We start from the raw sequence: 19747 nt of genomic DNA on the forward strand, positions 1-19747 counted from the left end.
TGACAACTAGTTCTGCCATTTTAAGAATGAACCAGACTTCCTGTGCCAGACTTTTAAGTTTAATCATCTTATGGGCAGTTATTCATTTGTAGAGGTATCTGTTAAGTCATGAGCTGCAGGTGGTCTGTAAAATTTTTCAGTACCGAGGCATTTACCTCAAATCGCGTTTTGTGATTTGCCTCGTCAACGAAATAAGCTTTTCATTTTGAACCATCGATATATTTTGTCTCTTATGTACTTATTTGATAGGTTATGTACAGTACAGGTTTCTTATCAGACACTGAGGCTTTTATTTTTTATATCAGTGCTTGCAACTTATTAACTTATTCTTCTGAAACCTAGTTTGTTTCATTTAATATAGTATTTGCTTCATATAAAACACAGTTCTATATGGATACTATGTAAAATTGGCAATATAGTCTTCATTTCAATGTCGCTGCAATGTGCCTAGATAATAATCCTGATATTTAAAATCCTTTAAAACGAGGTAACTACCATTATAATGTGTAGGTTATGATCTTTAAGCAACAAAGGAAATCTTCAAAGAAATATGCTCCAAAAGACTTGCCCACCATTTCAGTTTTTTTTCGTGAAGTCAATGCATTTCAGTGTCTAGAAGGGAAATCATTTTCCATATTTATTACACTTATCACTATCTTCTGCTCTGTTTAATGACACATGCACTTGGATGGGTGAAACTATCTTGTACATAACCTTGGGTGAACTTATATCGGTGAACTGTAGGTGAGTTATCATCATGTTTGATATCTTTAAGTTTGCTGGGGAGATTTAGGACTTCCATCATGGATGAGCTGCTCTGGGTGTAATAGAGGGGAATGAGAAAATTGAGCCAGTGACCAACTGCCACCATTGGCTGTTTTTTGTGAAATCAGGAGAACATTCTGTTTTTCCCCTGATCCCATCAAAACACCCACTAGAAAATTCAGATTACTCCTGGGCCATTCTTTAGCTGTTTCCTCAAGAACAACTATGTTTGCTACCAGCTCTGGCTGGAAACGGTACTATGAGTTGAGAAATTGGTCTCAAAACAGAAAAGGACCTTGACTGACACATGGAAGTTGTATTTTCGACAGACTTACTGAATGTCAATTTATGGGACCTGTATGGGATTTGTATTCGGCAGTTTTAATCATTCAAGGAAAGGAAAGAAAAACCTGCTGCCTCAATTTTTCACTCCATGCTACTCATTTCCTAGCCGAGAAATGGATGGGGTGCAATTTAAAATATCACCTTTTTAAGCCTGAAGCCACAAGAAAATCCTTTATTAAAGCTGTAGTGTATTTTTGATTAAAATGTAGTTGTAGTCTTTACTGAAGTTCTAATATTGCCTTTGAAACTTAAAAAGTATTCTTCTGGTATTCATATAGCTTACTATTTTTCATTTCAGATTTTTGTTAGTAATGGCTTTTCAAAAGTTTTTTTAGAAGTTTAATTAGAGCCATTATTATATCAAGATTAATTTCAGTTACCAATGATTTGAGTTAAAATAAAAACTAGAGGATATGGATTGATTTCCTTCTTTTCAATGAAGACTGAGATGCTGAGAAGCAAAAGCAAAGGCATTTCTTAAGGGTCAAGTTCAAGTTTAATTGTCATTCAACCATACATGAATACCAATGAATACAGTCAGATGAAACAGCGTTACTCTGGGGCCAAAGTGCAAAACACAGTACCAACAGTCACACACATATAAGGTATCAGTAAAATACAGTCACACACAAAAGAAGTCCAAAACCTTGAATCCATGAATGTTGCAACAATCTGCAATGAAACGTTTGTCTTCTGCTGAGCAAACACTGTGGACAGCATCAATGCCAGCTTGGACGCCGAGCTGCACCACCTCCAGTGGCATGCCTCGACTCTGACACCTCTCTGTTGGGCAGCTGTAAACAGGCGGCGCCGCATTTGAGGCCCCGTCCTCTCTACAACCGAGGCCATGCAGCTCCCCCGCCATCTGCCCAAAAAATCAGTGAGTCGATCTTGCAGATTTCCATATTAAAAATATCCGACAGGATCTTACGATCACAAGAAAAGTGACTAAGGTAATCACTCGCTGTTAAACTGCACATCTCTTTTGCTCATCAACTCCTCCGGTCTGCAGCATGTCCAGCTCCTTCAGTTTCTCCGCCAATGAGCAACTCACCAATGGGACAGACCTGCAGTGCTTTGAGTTCTTAATGTCCAGCAGGGTCTTGTGATCATAAAAAATACAATCAATTCATTTACAAAAGACAGTAACACTTTTTGTTGGCCCTGTAGAAGCTGCAGTGATTGAACCAGAAGCAGAGAGTCTGGACACGAGGGTGACTGTAGTTTTATGGTCTTTAGCACAATATCATTTTAGATTGTTGAGGCTATTCTGAATCAAAGTGCTCGCCTTTCATTGTGGAGATTCGAATAAGGCCTGGAGTATTTCAGTACTGGAACAATACAGGGATATGTTATCGAGAGACGACTGATATGCAGACTGAGGCTCTCCAATTTCTGCAGAATATCCAGAGCAGCACAGTGGTGCAAGCAGAGCTGCTGTTCCACAGCACCAGAGTGCAGACATTAATACTGACCTTGGGTATTCTCCTTTTGAATGCCTGGTCCAGTTTGCTCCTCATAATAAACTGTGGTTAAGGGATTCTAGATTCATTAATCATTGTAAATTATCCTTTGTGTACAGGTGAGTGGCAAAATTAGTTGACAATTGATGAGGAAGTGGTGAGATTGGTATCTGAGGCCCTCTGTTGGTCAGGGTCGAGCGTGGATGTTCTATCCTTGGTGTCTATGTAATATGCAAGCCAGAGCAGTATGGTATGGAGAGCAAGCTGTTGCCCAGGCAGCAGACTCCCCCTTTCCGCACAGTGGATGAAACCAAAGGAATGGCAGAGACTGATATAGGTCGGCACCAGAAGTGTCACAAGAGTTGTCAGCATTGAAAGCAACGTGGGACTGACTTAAGGATTCCAGCTCCGGATTTTTTTTCAGGGATTATTCCCAAAGGCTTTCCCATGAGTGGGTATAATCAAAAAGCAATGAAGGTTTGAGATCAGAGTTTTCCTTCTCCTACATCAAAGTTCAAAATAAGTTTATAATCAAAATATATGTATGTCACTTAAAACAACCCTGAGATTCGTTTTCTTGCAGGCATACTCAGTAAATCCAAGAACCATAATAGAATCAATGAAAAACAGTACCCAACAGGGCAGACAAGCAACCAATGTGCCCAAGACAACAAACTATGCAAATACAAAAGAGAAAAATAATAATAAATAAATAAGCAATGAATATTGAGAACATGAGATGAAGACTCCTTGAAAATAGTTACATAAGTTGTAGGAACAATTCAGCGATGGGAAAAGTGAAGTTGAATGACGTTTTCACCACTGGTTCAAGAGCCTGTGGTTGAGGGTAATAATTGTTCCTGAACCAATGTGAGTCCTGAGGGTCCTGTACCTTCTTTCTAATGGCAGCAACAAGAGGAGATCATGAACTGTGTGGTGGGAGCTGCTGATGATGGATACTGCTTTCCTGTGACAGCATTTCACGTAGATGTGCTTTATTTGTGATGGACTGGGCCATATCCACTACTCTTTGTAGGATTTTCCATTCAAGGGCTTTGGTGTTTCCATACAGACTGTGGTGCAACCAGAAAACATACTCGCCATCACACATCTATAGAAGTTTGTCAACGTTTTAGATCTCATGCCAAATCTTCACAAACTTCTAAGACAATAGAGGTGCTGCTGTGCCTTCTTTAGAATTGCACTTATGTGCTGGGCCCAGAACAGGTCCTCTGAAATGATGTTACTGAGGAATTTAAAGCTGCTGACCTTCTCTACCTTTGATCCCCCGATGAGGATGAGCTGCAAACCATAGCTGATGAGCCACATCTTTTTAAAAACTACTGTTTTTAAGGTGCAAGTAACCCACCTTTTCCCCTACACCTGTCAGTAGAAATGTTTCCATTGGGGCCTAGTACCTAACTCACATGAGAAGGCCAGGAGCTGGACTTTGTTGTCAGAGGGCATTTGAGATGCACGCCATTGGCAACATTTAATAGATAGAGGGAGCTTATCCCCACTATTCCTTCTGGCTCTAGCAACCTTAAGGAATGAGGGATTAGCATATGATTGGTGTAAATGGGAGATTAATAATTGATGGACGCTGGGTGGTTGATTTCTTTGTGATTCAAGAAACTACAAAATAAAACCTTAGCCATTGCAGACTTCTCCAGGCTAAAGGATTGCACTGAATGAACTCATATGGACAAATGAGTTTCAAAATAAAATAAAAATGCAAATGGTCCACAATGTACTAGAAATGGCTAAATAACACAGTGTGTAGGATCGACAAATGATTTAGTACAATTTTATTACTAAGAAAACATAGCGAGATACCAAGATTCATTAAAGGGAAACAAAGTCAATTCAATATTCTTCCCTCCAGCCTGTTTGGGCAATTAATTAGATCATGGCAGATTTGTACCTTCACTCCAACCAATAATATTATTAGCTAACCAATAATATAAAAGAGAATACCAAAAGTATTTTCATTGTATAAAGGGTAAAAGAGAGGCAAGAGAGGATATTGGACAACTGGAAAATGATTCTTGAGGGGGACAAAGAAATGGCGATGAACTTTATACATATTTTGTGCCAGTCTTCACTGTGGAAGATACAAGCAGCATCCCTGAAATTCAAGGCTGTCAGGGTCAGACGCAAGTGTAGTTGCTGTTACTAAGGAGAAAGTGCATTGGAAGCTGAAAGTCCCTTTGGTAGATAAGTCACATGGACCAGATGGACTACACCCCAGAGTTCTGAAAGAGGTAGCTGAAGAGATTGTGGAGACATTAGAAGTGGCTTTTCAAGAGTCACTAGTTTCTAGAATGGTCCAGAGGACTGGGAAATTGCAAATGCCACTTCACTATACAAGATGGATGGGAGCCAAAAGACAGGAAATTATAGACCAGTTATCCCAACTTCAGTGGTTGGTAGAATGTTAGAGTCCATTATTAAGGAAGAGGTTTTGGGGTACTTAGACCACATGATAAATTAGGCCAACCTCAGCATAGTTTTCTTAAGGGAATTCTTTTGGAATCTGTTGGAATAACCGGACAGGATAGACAAAGGAGAGCCAGTAGATGTTGCTTTCTTGGATTTTTAGAGAGCCTTTGACAAGGTGTCACACATGAGGCTGCTAAACAAGATAAGAGCCCTTGGTATTACAGGAAGGATTCCAGAATAGGCTGAAGAATGGCTGACTGACAGAAGGCGAAGAGTAGAAATAAACGGAACCGTTTCTGGTTGGCTGCCCTGGACTAGTGGTGATCAGCAGGGGCAAGTCCTGGGTCTGGTACTTTTCACATTATATCTTAATGATCTCAAGATCACAGGATTCTTTCTGCAATAGCAGAAATGTACTGAAACATTATTCGGCTTCAGTACTTACAGTGCCTGTTACAGTTCAATGAGTCTATTAAGTTCAATGGAAAGGAATAGCTGTGAGGGAGAAGTATCGGTTACTAGTTATGTTTCAAGCTTCCTTGACCATTTTAAATGTATTTTCTAATAAATAAAAAAGTATGCTTTTTAATAGCTTGATATATTTAAATGTTTGAGAATTTCAAAACATTCAAACTGTTGCTAGCTTTGTCAGTCAATTTAGCATGGAGCTTATTTCATTCTGACTATTAAGGTATTTCTGTGGGATCCATGATTACAAAATCTTGCAGTGAGCAAGGCTCCATCAATTGGGCCAGGGCACTTTCACTGACCAACGTATTACTGGGAGACCAAAGGCTTAGTGAGACATTAGTGAAGTTGGGAAAACAAACATTCATTAGAAACTATTTAAAATACTTTACTTTTATAAGATGTGCTCCCTTAACATAATGAAGCTTTCCACATGAATAGAAATAATAATATGATTAATAAAAATAATATAACAGTATCACCTGTGAGTTTTCAGAAACAACTCAGTGGTGATATTCTGGAAAGTCTCGTGTAATTACTGAAATGTTAACAATTGCTAGGCATTTGAAAAATATTGTAGCTGGAATAAGTAGCACTTTGACAAAATTCCGTATTAAAGGTTTGTAGGCACCAGTGGAAAAATATAACTGCTCTATAGGATAGCCAAAAAAAACTATTGTTTTTATTTCGATTGTGTGTGAAAACGTTCATATTGTAATGTTCCCGCAAAAAAGTCACAAATAAGATTCTAATTGTATTATGATCTGGGCCACAGCTACCTTTAAATGCTATGTCTTTTATCTGTCAACTGAACAGATCTGAATTGAATTACCATCCCACACATTCTTCTCTAATTTTAAGAAACCAATTATACATAAATAACATGGATCTTAAAGCTTCTTTTTAAACTGTTAGTTTTGTTGCTCATAAAAAGCATGACATTACGAATTGCAGCTTAGTAAATGTCAGTAACTTCAGTGAATGGTGCAGAAAATTTACTTGAAATTGATTATTTTATTAATATCGTATCATGAAAATCTATAAACTCAATTCGAATCAATCACATTTTGTGTTAATCAATTCTTTTGTTTTATGAAGTTCACTAACTACTTATATCGCAGACTAAAACAGGAACCTAAATCATTAGACAATGCTAATTATAGAAAAATGTTAATGAGAGTGCCTTTCTTCAGCTGTATAAATATATCAAAAAGGGTATTTCCAGAATCGATGCAACTGTAAATATTTCCAAGTCAAATTGCACCAGTGAAGGATATCAATGGGGTAATTCCTTGTTAACAGTGAGACTGCTTTTTGTGGTAGGAAAAGACAATGCCATGATAACTGCATCGTACACCTGTATCAGATATGATCTATAGAAATGAACTACTACCACCACTGGGGCATCTATTCTTCAGCTCGAAGTGGTATGATATAAAGAACAAGGGAAATTATTTTGTGTTGTGACTGCTGGTTCAGAATCACAATTTGATAACTTGGAGACATGGCACATAACTTTTATGAGCCTAGAATTTCGCACTCATGGATACCTATAACATTGACGTAAGCACAGTTAAAAGTTAATTGTGTGCACCACCTGTCCATCTATGAGTGAATTAAATTATTCTTACCCAGAACTCGAAGCTCGGCATTGAGATATATTACTCCATGTTTATTTTCAGCCAGGCATTGATACATGCCGGAGTCTGACAGGTTAACAGCACGGATGGTAAGTACTCCCTTTTCCACCAGAATTCTTCCCTGTCAATGAAAGAACACGCAAGTGCCTTATTTCAATGAATACCCATTTTATAGTTTCTCTTAACATCTAATGAAAAACACAATTTTCATTTGAAACTATTTTAATTTTGTTAGGTTGTTTTCCATACAGTGTTTTCAGTCATTTAAATCTGAATTTTTCATTTGGCTGCTTGGGTACAGAGTGGAATATAATGATGACCTTTAGTAATTCCACTGATTAAAAACCAGTAATACTTCATTCTGACATTTCAGTAATTGTATTGCTACATTTGATGAGTTCAGCTTAATATCAGAAAAGAACACGCATGCTAATAACTCCGCAATTCCTCACTTCATTTCTTGCTGGAGTAGACGTAATTTAAGCATGGACACTGTCTGCTTGAGGCTTGTATCTATCAGGAAACATTGTCAAAGATCAGAAGACATTAACATTTATCTGCTTCCGTCTACTCTAAATTACTTTTTGAGAGTAATATAGAGACAATGCATTAGTAATAGCTTACCTCCATTACAAGGAGTTTACCATTCTTTAGCCATCTGTATGAAGGCTTTGGGTCTCCATTTGCCTTGCAAACCCACTGAAGACTTTCTTCAATGGGCACATATGCATCTGTTATGTTCTGAATCCAGTTAGGCTGTGCTGTATTCAAAAGGAAGGAAAAGTTCAACATGTGAAAGCTTCAAGGCAGAAAATGGACAGAAACAAACATAGATTATAAACTGGAATTTGCTACAAAAATATTTTAGTTCATTTGCGCTTCCCCTGTCTGAGGCAACATCCTGAGTCTGTGGTGGCCAGTGCTATCATGTTTGCTGTTGTGTGCTGGGGCAGCAGGCTGAGGGTAGCAGACACCAACAGAATCAACAAACTCATTCATAAGGCTAGTGAATATATATATATATATATATATATATATAGTGATGGAGTTAGTGGGTGAAATAGAGAAACAGCTTTAATAGTAATTTATTTTTAACACCTAACCACCAATGCTTTCACTCAGTTTTGTGACGTGATTCTAAGAATATATGATTTAATTGAAAGAGCAAATGCTGCCTATGCAAATCTATCATAGATTGTTAACACTGATTTACTCTGCACTATGAACCCAGAAAACTATGATTCTTAATTAGATTTCAATGTTAGCAATAAGTTACTAGATTACCAATATCATTTAAGCCCACATTGAGCAAATATTACTTTCAAATGCTAGTTGCATATTATATTTTGAATATTAAATGCTCTTTATTTCTTCTACAGCTGTTCCAGTAACATTTGCTGTTGTTAAAATTATAATAAAAAGGAATGCTTAATCAATTTCATTTAGCTGTTAGGACACAATATGGTTATATATAGTGCCTCACAAAGCTGTACCCCCTACATTGTGCTTTATTCCCTACACATTCATGACTGTGTGGCCATATCCTGCTTTAACTTCATTTACAAAGTTATAGATGAAACTACTGTGGTGGGCCAGATCTCAAGCAATGACGAGAGTACAGGAAGGAGGTAGAGAACTTAGTGTTATGATATCAAGACAACAACCTTTTCCTTAAAATCAGGAGAACAAAAGAGCTGGCCATTGACTTCAGGAAGCAGAGCAGAATATATACCCCTGTCTCTACCAAAGATGCTGAGGTAGAGACGATTGTACATTTCAAGTTCAGAGGTATAAATATCCCCAGCAACTTGTCCTGGTGCAGTCATTATGTCTAAGAAAGCACACCAGCACCCCTACTTGCTCAGAAGTTTAAGGACATTTGCATGCCCCCAGTGACTCTCACCAACTTTTACAGAGGCCCTCAGAAAGCTTCCTTCTTGATGTATCACAACTTGGTATGGCAACTGCTCTGTCCTATATGTTAAAAACAAATTGCAGAGCAGTCCAGTTTACCTTGATTGACTCTGTCTGTACTTCCCACTGCCTCAAAAAAGCAGCCAACCTAATCAAGGACCACTCCCACCCTAGTCATTCCCTCTGCTCCTACTTTCCATCAGGCAGAAAATGCAAAGGCTTAAGAACAATACCACCCAGATTAAAGAGAGCTTCCATCCCACATTGTAAGACTTTTAAACAGACATCCAAAGTGATAAAGATAAACCATTAATCTCTCAATCTACCCTGTCATGGCCCTTACACTTCATTAGTTTATCTGCACATCACATGCACTGTAATGATAACACAATGTTCTGCATCACACACACAATGCTGGAGGAACTTGGCAGACCAGACATCATCTATGGAAAAGAGTACAGTCAACGTTTTGGTCCGAGACCCTTTGGCAGGACTGGAGAGAAACAGCTGGGGAGTAGATTTAAAAGGTGGTGGGGTGGTGGAGGAGAGGAGAGAGAAACACAAGGTAATAGGTGAAAGCTGAAGAGGGAGGGATGAAGTAAAGAGCTGGGAAGTTGATTGGTGAAAGAGACAGAAGACCATGGAAGAAAGAAAAGTGGGGAGGAGCAGCAGAGGGAGACGATGGGTGGGAAAGGAGATCAGGTGAGAGGGGAAACAGGGATGGGAAACGGTAATGGAGAGAGGTGTGGGGAGCATTACTGGAAGTTTCAAAAATCAGTGTTCATGCCATCAGACTGGAGGCTACCCAAACCGAATATAGATGTTCTTCCTCCAACCTATCACTTTGTGTTTCTCTCCCCTCCCCCCACCTTTTAAATCTACTCCTCATCTTTTCTTCTCCAGTCTTGCTGAAGGGTTTCAGCTTAAAGCATCAACTATACTCTTTTCCATAGATGCTGCCTGGCCTGCTGAGTTCCTCCAGCATTTTGTGTGTGTTGCTCAGGTTTCCAGCATCTGTTTGTGATATCCTGCATTCTGTTTTATTTTTCCTTTCAGCCACCTTGATGTAATGAAATTGCCTGGATGACATGTAAACAAAAGCTTTTTGTTTACCTCAGTACATGTGATAAATATAAACCAATGACCAATGTTTCATATCATAAATACATTTCATAACTTCCTGACAACTCCAACCAACTTTAGTTGTATAACACATCTTCAAACAATAATTTTAAAAAACCTGGTGTAGTTAATGACAGCAAATTGAAAACAGCATTAACAACAGCAGTATAATAATGATTACATAATGGGGCAGATCATTTACTGCTGCAGAATTGCAGGTTCCCAACTCCAGGGTGTATACTGCTTGTTCCAATGTGACCCCAATATAATCTCCTTCTTAGAATCTGGCTCCCAGCATATTAACCTGGCTGGGAATCGTGGAAGGCTGTTTCATCTCAATTATCTGGCTAAACTTATAAAATGGCTTTGGAAGCCAATATTCCCTCTCTAACACCTAGCCCAACAAATCACCATCCATCAAATTCATCATTGCTGTAAAGTCACAGGAATAAGCCATTCATTAAAATAACAAATATATACTGAAACTATATCTTTTTATTCTCCTCACATTTTCATCAACTCCCCCCAGCATCTACCACTCTCTTGGAGCAATTTATGTAGCTAATTAAATAATGATCAAGCCTTTGGGTCAGAATTGAATCCAGGTCTCTAGTGCTATAAGGCAGCTACTCTCCTAGATGTGCCACTGTGCTGCTCGGAGAACCGACAACTGACACAATCTGTAACATGCAGTTCCTGTTATATGACAAGTGCATTAATTTTTGTCATGATTGATTTGCTGAAATGGTCACACATCAAAAAATAATTATATTGAAAATAACTCAGATAACAGAATAACTTGTTCCCTTCTTCTAGAAGCTGATTTCACTGTTCATTTGAAGAGGATCTCTTGAAGATATTGAGTTTGAACTGGAATGGGCTCAGTGAAAACTTGACACTTGGAAAGTAAACAAGGTATTGTACTGTTCCTGTGGTTCAGCATATTTTTCTGAAGCAGACGACGCTGTCATTACCTCATACCTTTACCATGAAAGCTGGACAATCAAGGAGAATGAAAATTAATAACTGTAGATTCTGGATATCTGAGTCAAACACAAAAATTGCTGAAAACACTCAACAAGTCAGGTAGTGTCTCTAGAAAAAGCGTTAATATATAAGGTCCATCATCGAGACTGGGCAATTAAGAAAACAAGTTAATTTAACTTGCAAAGAGAAAACAGGTGCAAAGGAATTATCTGATTAGGCGAGTTCATGGTTAGCAGGTGATATGCAATTTCTGGAGCTAGCTGGTTGATAGATTAGTGAAGGCATACAGTATAGAGGAGAAAACAAAGGACATATAGAACTGTAAAATTCCCCTCTGGTTTTCCATGTACTTATAAAATGCCTTGGAATTTTCTTTAATCTTGTCTGCCAGTCATAACTTTTGTCTAGTGGATTTCCACTGGTCTGTTCATGGACAGTGTATGTGAAAAGGGAAAACAAAAGTAATATGAGCGACAGAAAACTTTACAACAGAGAAGGCCATTTTTGAGTCAGAGAAAGTGTGCTACTTTAAAATGTTGAACTTGATTATGTGCCCTAAAGTTGCAATGTGTTGTGTCTTGCTGCAATAACGCTGAAGGCGCCTTACACACTTCAGGTTGTGACTGGGTTGGAGAAGCAAGGTGACAAGTAACATAACTGGAGACTCAAGGTCAGTCTTGTGGAGTGAATAAATGTACTACACATTGTTATCTGTCAAAATGCATTTTTAAATGTAGAGTATACCATATTATCAGTACTAAATGTCATACAGTAAACTGGAATAAGGGATAGTAAATCACTGCTTCACCTGGGAGGAGTGTCTGTGTTCCTAGACAGTGGGAAGATATGAGGTAAAAGAATAACCTGAGGTAAAAGAAAGGTATAAGGAACCGTGTTAGGGAACTGGAGCTGCAGCTCGATGACCTTCGTCTGGTCAGGGAGAGTAAGGAGTTGATAGAGGTGTTACAGGCAGGTGGTCACACTGGAGCCACAGGAGGCAGACAAGTGGGTCACAGTTAGCAGGGGGAAGGGGAAGAGTCAGGTACGAGAGAGTACCCTAGTGGCTGTACTCCTTAACAATAAGTACTCCTGTTTGAGTACTGTTGGAGGGGACAGCTTACCTGGGGGAAGCAACAGTGGCCTCTGGCACAGAGTCCGGCCCTGTAGCTCAGAAGGGTAGGGAAAAGAAGAGGATGGCACTAGTAATCATAAACTCGATAGTTAGGGGGTCAGATAGGCGATTCTGTGGACGCATTCAGGAGACCCTGATGGTAGTTTGCCTCGCTGGTGCCAGGGTCCGGGATGTTTCCGATCGCATCTAAGATATCCCGAAGTGGGAGGGTGAGGAGCCAGAGGTCGTGGTACATATAGGTACCAATGACATAGGTAGGAAAAGGGAAGAGGTCCTGAAAGAAGAATATAGGGAGTTAGGAAGGGAGTTGAGAAGAAGGAACGCAAAGGTAGTAATCTCGGGATTACTGCCTGTGCCACGCGACAGTGAAAGTAGGAATGGAATGAGGTGGAGGATAAATGCATAGCTGAGGGATTGGAGCAGGGGGCAGGGATTCAAGTTTTTGGATCATTGGGACCTCTTTTGGGGCAGGTGTGACCTGTACAAAAAGGACAGGTTGCACTTGAATCCTAGGGGGACCAATGTCCTGGTGGGATTTGCGAAGGCTACTGGGGAGACCTTAAACTAGAATGGTTGAGGGGTGGGAATCAAATTGAAGGGACTAAGAGAAAGGAGGTTAGTTCACAAATAGAGAAAGCTAGTAGACAGTGTGTAAGGGAGGATAGGCAGGTGACAGAGAAGGGGACCGCTTAGATCTAAGATATAGGGGAGAAGGAAGCAAAAGACAATAAAGTTGTTTGCACCATTAGGGATAAACAGAGAGTTAGAGATGGAGAGTTTCTTAAATGCATCTATTTTAATGCTAGGAGCATTGTAAGAAAGGGAGATGAGCTTAGAGCATGGATTGATACCTGGAAATATGATATTGTAGCTATTAGTGAAACATGGTTGCAGGAGGGGTGTGATTGGCAACTAAATATTCCTGGATTTCGTTGCTTCAGGTGTGATAGAATCAGAGGGACAGGAGGGGGAGGTGTTGCATTGCTTGTCAGAGAAAATATTACAGCGGTGGTTTGGCAGGATAGAATAGTTGGCTCGCCTAGAGAGGCTATTTGGGTGGAACTGAGGAATGGGAAGGGTGTAGTAACACTTATAGGGGTGTATTATAGACCACCTAATGGGGAGCGAGAATTGGAGGAGATAGCAGATACTTGTAGTAAGCACAAGGTTGTGATTGTGGGAGATTTTAATTTTCCACACATAGGCTGGGAAGCTCATACTGTAAAAGGGCTAGATGGTTTGGAGTTTGTAAATTGTGTGCAGGATAGTTTTTTGCAGCAATACATGGAGGTACCAACTAGAGAAGGGGCAGTGTTGGATCTTCTATTAGGGAATGAGATAGGTCAGGTGACGGAGGTATGTGTTGGGGAGAACTTCCAGTCCAGTGATCACAGTGCCATTAGTTTCAATATAATTATGGAGAAGGATAGAACTGGACCCGGGTTGAAATTTTTGATTGGAGAAAGGCTAACTTTGAGGAGATGCGAAAGGATTTAGAAGGAGTGGATTGGGACAATTTGTTTTATGGGAAGGATGTAATAGAGAAATGGAGATTATTTAAAGGTGAAATTTTGAGGGTACAGAAACTTTATGTTCCTGTTAGGTTGAAAGGAAAGGTTAAAAGTTTGAGAGAGCCATAGTTTTCAAGGGATATTGGAAACTTGATTTGGAAAAAGAGAGAGATCTACAATGAATATAGGAAGCGTGGAGTAAATGAGGTGCTTGAGGAATATAAAGATTGTAAAAAGAATCTTACCAAAGAGATTAGAAAAGCTAAAAGAAGATATGAGGTTGCTTTTGCAAGTAAGGTGAAAATAAATCCCAAGGGTTTCCACAGTTATATTAATAGCAAAAGGATAGTGAGGGATAAAATTGGTCCCTTAGAGAATCAGAGTAGACAGCTATGTGTGGCGTCAAAAGAGATGAAGGAGATTTTGAACAATTTCTTTTCTTCAGTATTCACTAAGGAAAAGGATATTGAATTGTGTAAGGTAAGAGAAACAAGTAGGGTAGTTATGGAAACTATGATGATTAAAGAAGAGGAAGTACTGGCGCTTTTAAGGAATATAAAAGTGGATAAGTGGTTAGTGTAGACATAGCAGGGGCTCTAACAGTAATATTTCAAATGTCATTAGGAAAGGAGATGATGCCAGAGGATTGGTGTATTGCTCATGTGGTTCCATTGTTTAAAAAGGGTTCTAACAGTAAACCTAGCAATTATCAGCCTGTGAGTTTGACGTCAGTAGTGGGTAAATTAATGGAAAGTATTCTTAGAGATGGTATATATAATTATCTGGATAGTCAGGGTCTGAATAGGAACAGTCAACATGGATTTGTACGTGGAAGGTCATGTTTGACAAATCTTATTGAATTTTTTGAATAGGTTACTAGGAAAATTGACGAGGGCAAAGCGGTGGATGTTGTCTATATGGACTTCAGTAAGACATTTGGCAAGGTTCCACATGGAAGGTTAGTTAGGAAGGTTCAATTGTTAGGTATTAATATTGATGTACTTTATACTAAAATGGATTCAACAGTGGCTGGATGGGAGATGCCAGAGAGTAGTGGTGGATAAGTGTTTGTCAGGTTAGAGGCTGGTGACTAGTGGTGTGCCTCAGGGATCTGTACTGGGTCCAATGTTGTTTGTCATATACATTAATGATCTGGATGATGGGGTGTTAAATTGGATTAGTAAGTATACAGATGATACTAAGATAGGTGGCATTGTTGTTATTGAAGTAGGTTTTCAAAGCTTGCAGAGAGATTTAGACCAGTTAGAAGAGTGGGCTGAAAGCTGGCAAATGGAGTATAATGCTGATAAGTGTGAGGTGCTACATTTTGGTAGGACTAATCAAAATAGAACATACATGGTAAATGGTAGGGCATTGAAGAATGCAGTAGAACAGAGGGATCTAGGAATAATGGTGCATAGTTCCCTGAAGGTGGAATCTCATGTGGGTAGGGTGGTGAAGAAAGCTTTTGGTATGCTGACCTTTATAAACCAGAGCATTGAGTATAGGAGTTGGGATGTAATGTTAAAATTGTACAAGGCATTGGTGAGGCCAAATTTGGAGTATTGTGTACAGTTCTGGTCACCGAATTATAGGAAAGATATCAACAAAATAGAGAGAGTACAGAAGAGATTTACTAGAATGTTACCTGGGTTCCAGCACCTAAGTTACAGAGAAAGGTTGAACAAGTTGGGTCTTTATTCTTTGGAGTGTAGAAGGTTGAGGGGGGGACTTGATAGAGGTATTTAAAATTATGAGGGGGATAGATAGAGTTGACATGGATTGGCTTTTTCCATTGAGAGTAGGGGAGATTCAAACAAGAGGACATGAGTTGAGAGTTAAAGGGCAAAAGTTTAGGGGTAACACGAGGGGGAACTTCTTTACTCAGAGAGTGGTAGCTGTGTGGAACAAGCTTCCAGTAGAAGTGGAGTGGTAGAGTCAGGTTCGATTTTGTCATTTAAAAAAAAATTGGTTAGGTATATGGGCAGGAAAGGAATGGGGCGTTATGGGCTGAGTGCAGGTTGATGGGACTAGGTGAGAGTAAGCGTTCGGCATGGAATAAATGGGCCAAGATGGCCTGTTTCTGTGCTGTGATTGTTATATGGTTATATGGTTAATATTTTTCTAATTGAGAAATTTGTCTAATGTAAAACTCAGGATACACTTCAGAGTCTTATATGGTGAAGACCAAATGAATCAGATCACAAACACAGTTACATCAAAATAAGTTGTAGAGTTATGAGGTAGAAGAACGGTTGGATGAGAAAGTGCCATGAGAAAGGAAGCTACTGGTACAGATGGAAAACTCGATGAGGAAATATAAAAGGGAGTGTCACTGCAGAATGCTGCAAAGGGAGGGGGTGGAAGACATGCCGGGTGATGCAACCCTGTTGAAGATGGTGAAAATTTAGAAGTATGATCGGTTCCCACTTGCTTCAAAGGGTAGCGATCATACTGGTGCCCAAGAAGATCAGGGTGAGCATTTGCCCAGGGACACTCACTTCTACTGTAATGAAGTGCTTTGAGAGGTTGGTTATGGCTAGAATTAATTCCTGCTTGAGCAAGGACCTGAATCCACTGCAGTTCGCCTTCCATCATAGCAGATCTGCAGCAGAAGCAATCTCACTGGTTGTCCACTCTGCTTTGAAGTATCTAGATGGCATCAAAGCATTTGTCATGCTGCTGTTTATTGATTCCAGCTTGGCATTCAATACCATCATCCCATCAGTACTAATCACCAAGCTTCTAAATCTGGGCCCCTGTACTACACTTTGCAATGGATGATCAACTTCCCCATTTGGAGGCCACAGTCAGTATGGATCAGTAATAACATATTTCCCCAATTAGTCAACACAGGCACACATCAAGAGTTTGTTCGCTTGCTGCTATACCCGCTCTACACTTATGATTGTGTTTCTATGCAATGCTCAACCAACATCTATAAATTAGCAGATGACACCACTGTTGTTGGTAAAAACCTCAGATGACACGAAGAACGCAAATAGCTACTTGAGTGGTGTTGCAACAACAGCCATGCACCCAACCTAGCAAGACCAAGAAAAAGACTGGACTTCAGGAAGGGGAAGTCAGAAAATTATGCCACACACTAATCCTCACTGAGTGGTCATTGGTGGAAAGGGTGAGCAGCTTTAAGCTCCAGTGTGTTTACATCTTAGAGGATCTATCAGGAAACCAAAGCATTAGTACAATCATGAAGAAGGTACACCAGCAACCTTTCTTTGTTAAGAGCACGAAAAAATTAGGTTTTTCACCAAAGACCCATGCAAATTTCTAAAGATGTATGGTGAAGAGCATTCTGACTGGTTGCATCACAGGCTGGTGTGGGGCTCCAATGCTCCAATGGTGGTTGAGCTGTGTTTAGCTACACAGTCATGACTGTAGAGAAGGGAAAGCAGTGAGCTAAGCACAGGGTTTTGATTTGTGCCTGTGTTGATCAAGTGAGGAAAAAAATACTATTACTGCTCTGTACTGACTACGGAAGTTGAGGATCAATTGTAGAGGTTAGTACAGGGGTCCAGATTTAGAAGCTTGGTGATTAATACTGTTGGGATGATGGTATTGAATACCAAGTCGTAATCAATAAACAGCAGCATGACATATGGCTTGCTGTAGTCTAGGTACTTCAACGCAGAGTGGAGAGTCAGTGAGATTGCTTCCGTTGTAGAGGGTGAATCACAGTGGATCCAGGTCCATATTCAGGCAGGAGTTAATTCTAGCCATAACCAACCTCTCAAAGCACTTCATTACAGCAGAAGGAAGTGTCTCTAGGCAATTGCTCAACCTGATCTTCTTGGGCACCAGAATGATTGCTACCCTTTGAAGCAAGTGGGAACTGGATCATACTTTTAAATTTTAACCCTCTTCAACAGAATTGCATCACCAGGCACATCTTCCACTCCCTCCTCTTTGCTGCATTCTGCAGGGACCCACCCTTTTATATTTCCTTATCTAGTTTTCCACCTGTACCAGCAGCTTCCCTTCTCATGGCACTTTCTCATACAACCACTACTACTTCATATCTCTACTAACTTACTTTGATGTAACTGTGTTTGTGATCTGATTCATTGATCTTCCCCATATAAGTCTTTGGGTGGAAGAGAGACCCCGATGATCCTCTCGGCAGTTCTCGCAGTCCTTCGTAGGGGCTTGCAGTCAGATGCCTTGTAATTCCCATACTAGTCACTATTACAGCTGGTCAGGACACTCTCAATGGTGCTCCTATAAAAATTGGTTAAAATGGGGACTGAGGTGCTTCACTCACCTCGATCTCATCAGAAAGTAGAGACACTGCTGTGCTTTCTTGAGTTGGTTTTGAGGGGCCACGTGAAATTGTCCGAAATGTGCACTCCCTGAAACCTGGTTCTCCTAACTCACTCCACGGAGGAGTGGTGTATGTGTAGTGAGGAGTGGTCAGCCTGCACCTTCCTAAAGTCCACAATTCATCTCTTTGCTCTTGTCCAATTTGAAACTTAAATTGCTGTGCTTGAAGTATTCTCACTTCATGGTTTTTCAGTAATTACAAGAAAAGTCTCTCAAAACTTGCTTCAGTTTGTTGCAGTTAGGTAAAAAATAAACGTGAAAGTCTCTTTCTCAAAGAGCCATTATAGTAAACAAACCACTTCTTAATTTTTTCTGACATAAACTAAATGTGCAAAATGTTTTCCCTAGATCATTTTAATCGCATATAGCAAATGTGTGCTCTGCACAAAGGAAACATATGGCTGCACTGCTTTGTTTGAAGAAGAACCAATCTGGGAGAAATTAGAAAAACCACTTGATGGGTTCAGGACTGAGAAAACAAAAGAAACCATATGTTATGTACCTGCAGCCTGAATTCTCTATTTGCCACCAGTACTATATTTGACACCAAATTCTGCATAACTTAAAAACTCTGCATAACTTAATTACTCTACCTGCATTTGAATTTTCAAAAATAACGCAAAGCCATAAATAAGACCAATTTAACAAGGATTAATTTTTTAAGTTCATAGTGATGCAGACATTGATGAACATTGGAGCAGTTATTCAATAGTTTTCAGTTCAAACTTTTATGTAACCTTAGGTCATCAATTAATTTTTTATATATGTAATACATATTGGACACTTGAGTGTAAAAAAACACTTGCAAAAGAAGTGCTAACATTGCTAAGAGTGGCAAATGTATCCACTCTTGGACAGGAACATAGTCAAAAACTTATACCAAGATGTTAAATATGCAGTGCAAAAGCAAAAGGATAACAAAAAAGAGATTAACAATGTTCAGATAAAAATGAACACTTTGATTCTCTTGTCTACACTAAATATATGGAGGAATTAGATGGGAACAGAAGTTTAAGTCTAACATGTTTAACTTCTCTTAAGCTTTCAGTTAACACTTTGTCAATTGAATAGAATTACGACAATAATAAAGCTTTTCAATATATTCATTGATAAAGTTACACATCTGGCCATTCAAGACTGCCTCACTATTAATTATGGTAATGGTCTCAATTCTTGTCTCTGCCAAGCCCCTATAATTCACAAACATCCAAACTTTCAAAAATGGATCTACCTCCACTTAGATTAGATTATGAGGTCACGCAGTCCTCTTTTATTGTCATTTAGTAATACATGCATTAAGAAATAATACAATGTTTTTCCAGAATGATATCACAGAAACACATGACAAACCGACTTAAAAACTAACAAAAACCACATAATTATAACATATAGTTACAACAGTGCAAAGCAATACCGTAATTTGATAAGAACAGACCATGGTACGGTAAAAGTCTCAAGGTCTCTCGAAAGTCCCATCATCTCACGCAGATGGTGAACCTCCAGCGCCGCCAACTTGCCGATGCAGCATACTGGAAGCATCCGACCACAGTCCAACTCTGAGTCTGTCCGAAGACTCCGAGCCGCCGACCAGCTCTCCGACACCGAGCACCGAGCACC

The 19747-nt window shown here is 39.5% G+C and overlaps 1 protein-coding gene across 3 annotated transcripts in view; it reads right to left on the minus strand.

Moving 5' to 3' along the window:
* The window catches only part of LOC140211113 (contactin-4-like), a 2284382-nt gene that overhangs the window by 508896 nt on the left and 1755739 nt on the right, over positions 1 to 19747 (minus strand). For all 3 annotated transcript variants that reach the window (XM_072280600.1, XM_072280598.1, XM_072280599.1), the window contains 2 exons: positions 7748 to 7884; positions 7115 to 7244 (listed from right to left, as the gene is read on the minus strand). In XM_072280600.1, the coding sequence (XP_072136701.1) occupies positions 7115 to 7244; positions 7748 to 7884 (267 nt within the window). The remainder of the gene's footprint in view (positions 1 to 7114; positions 7245 to 7747; positions 7885 to 19747) is intronic.

This window comes from Mobula birostris, chromosome 16 (assembly GCF_030028105.1).
Source record: "Mobula birostris isolate sMobBir1 chromosome 16, sMobBir1.hap1, whole genome shotgun sequence".
Lineage (NCBI taxonomy): Eukaryota > Metazoa > Chordata > Chondrichthyes > Myliobatiformes > Myliobatidae > Mobula > Mobula birostris.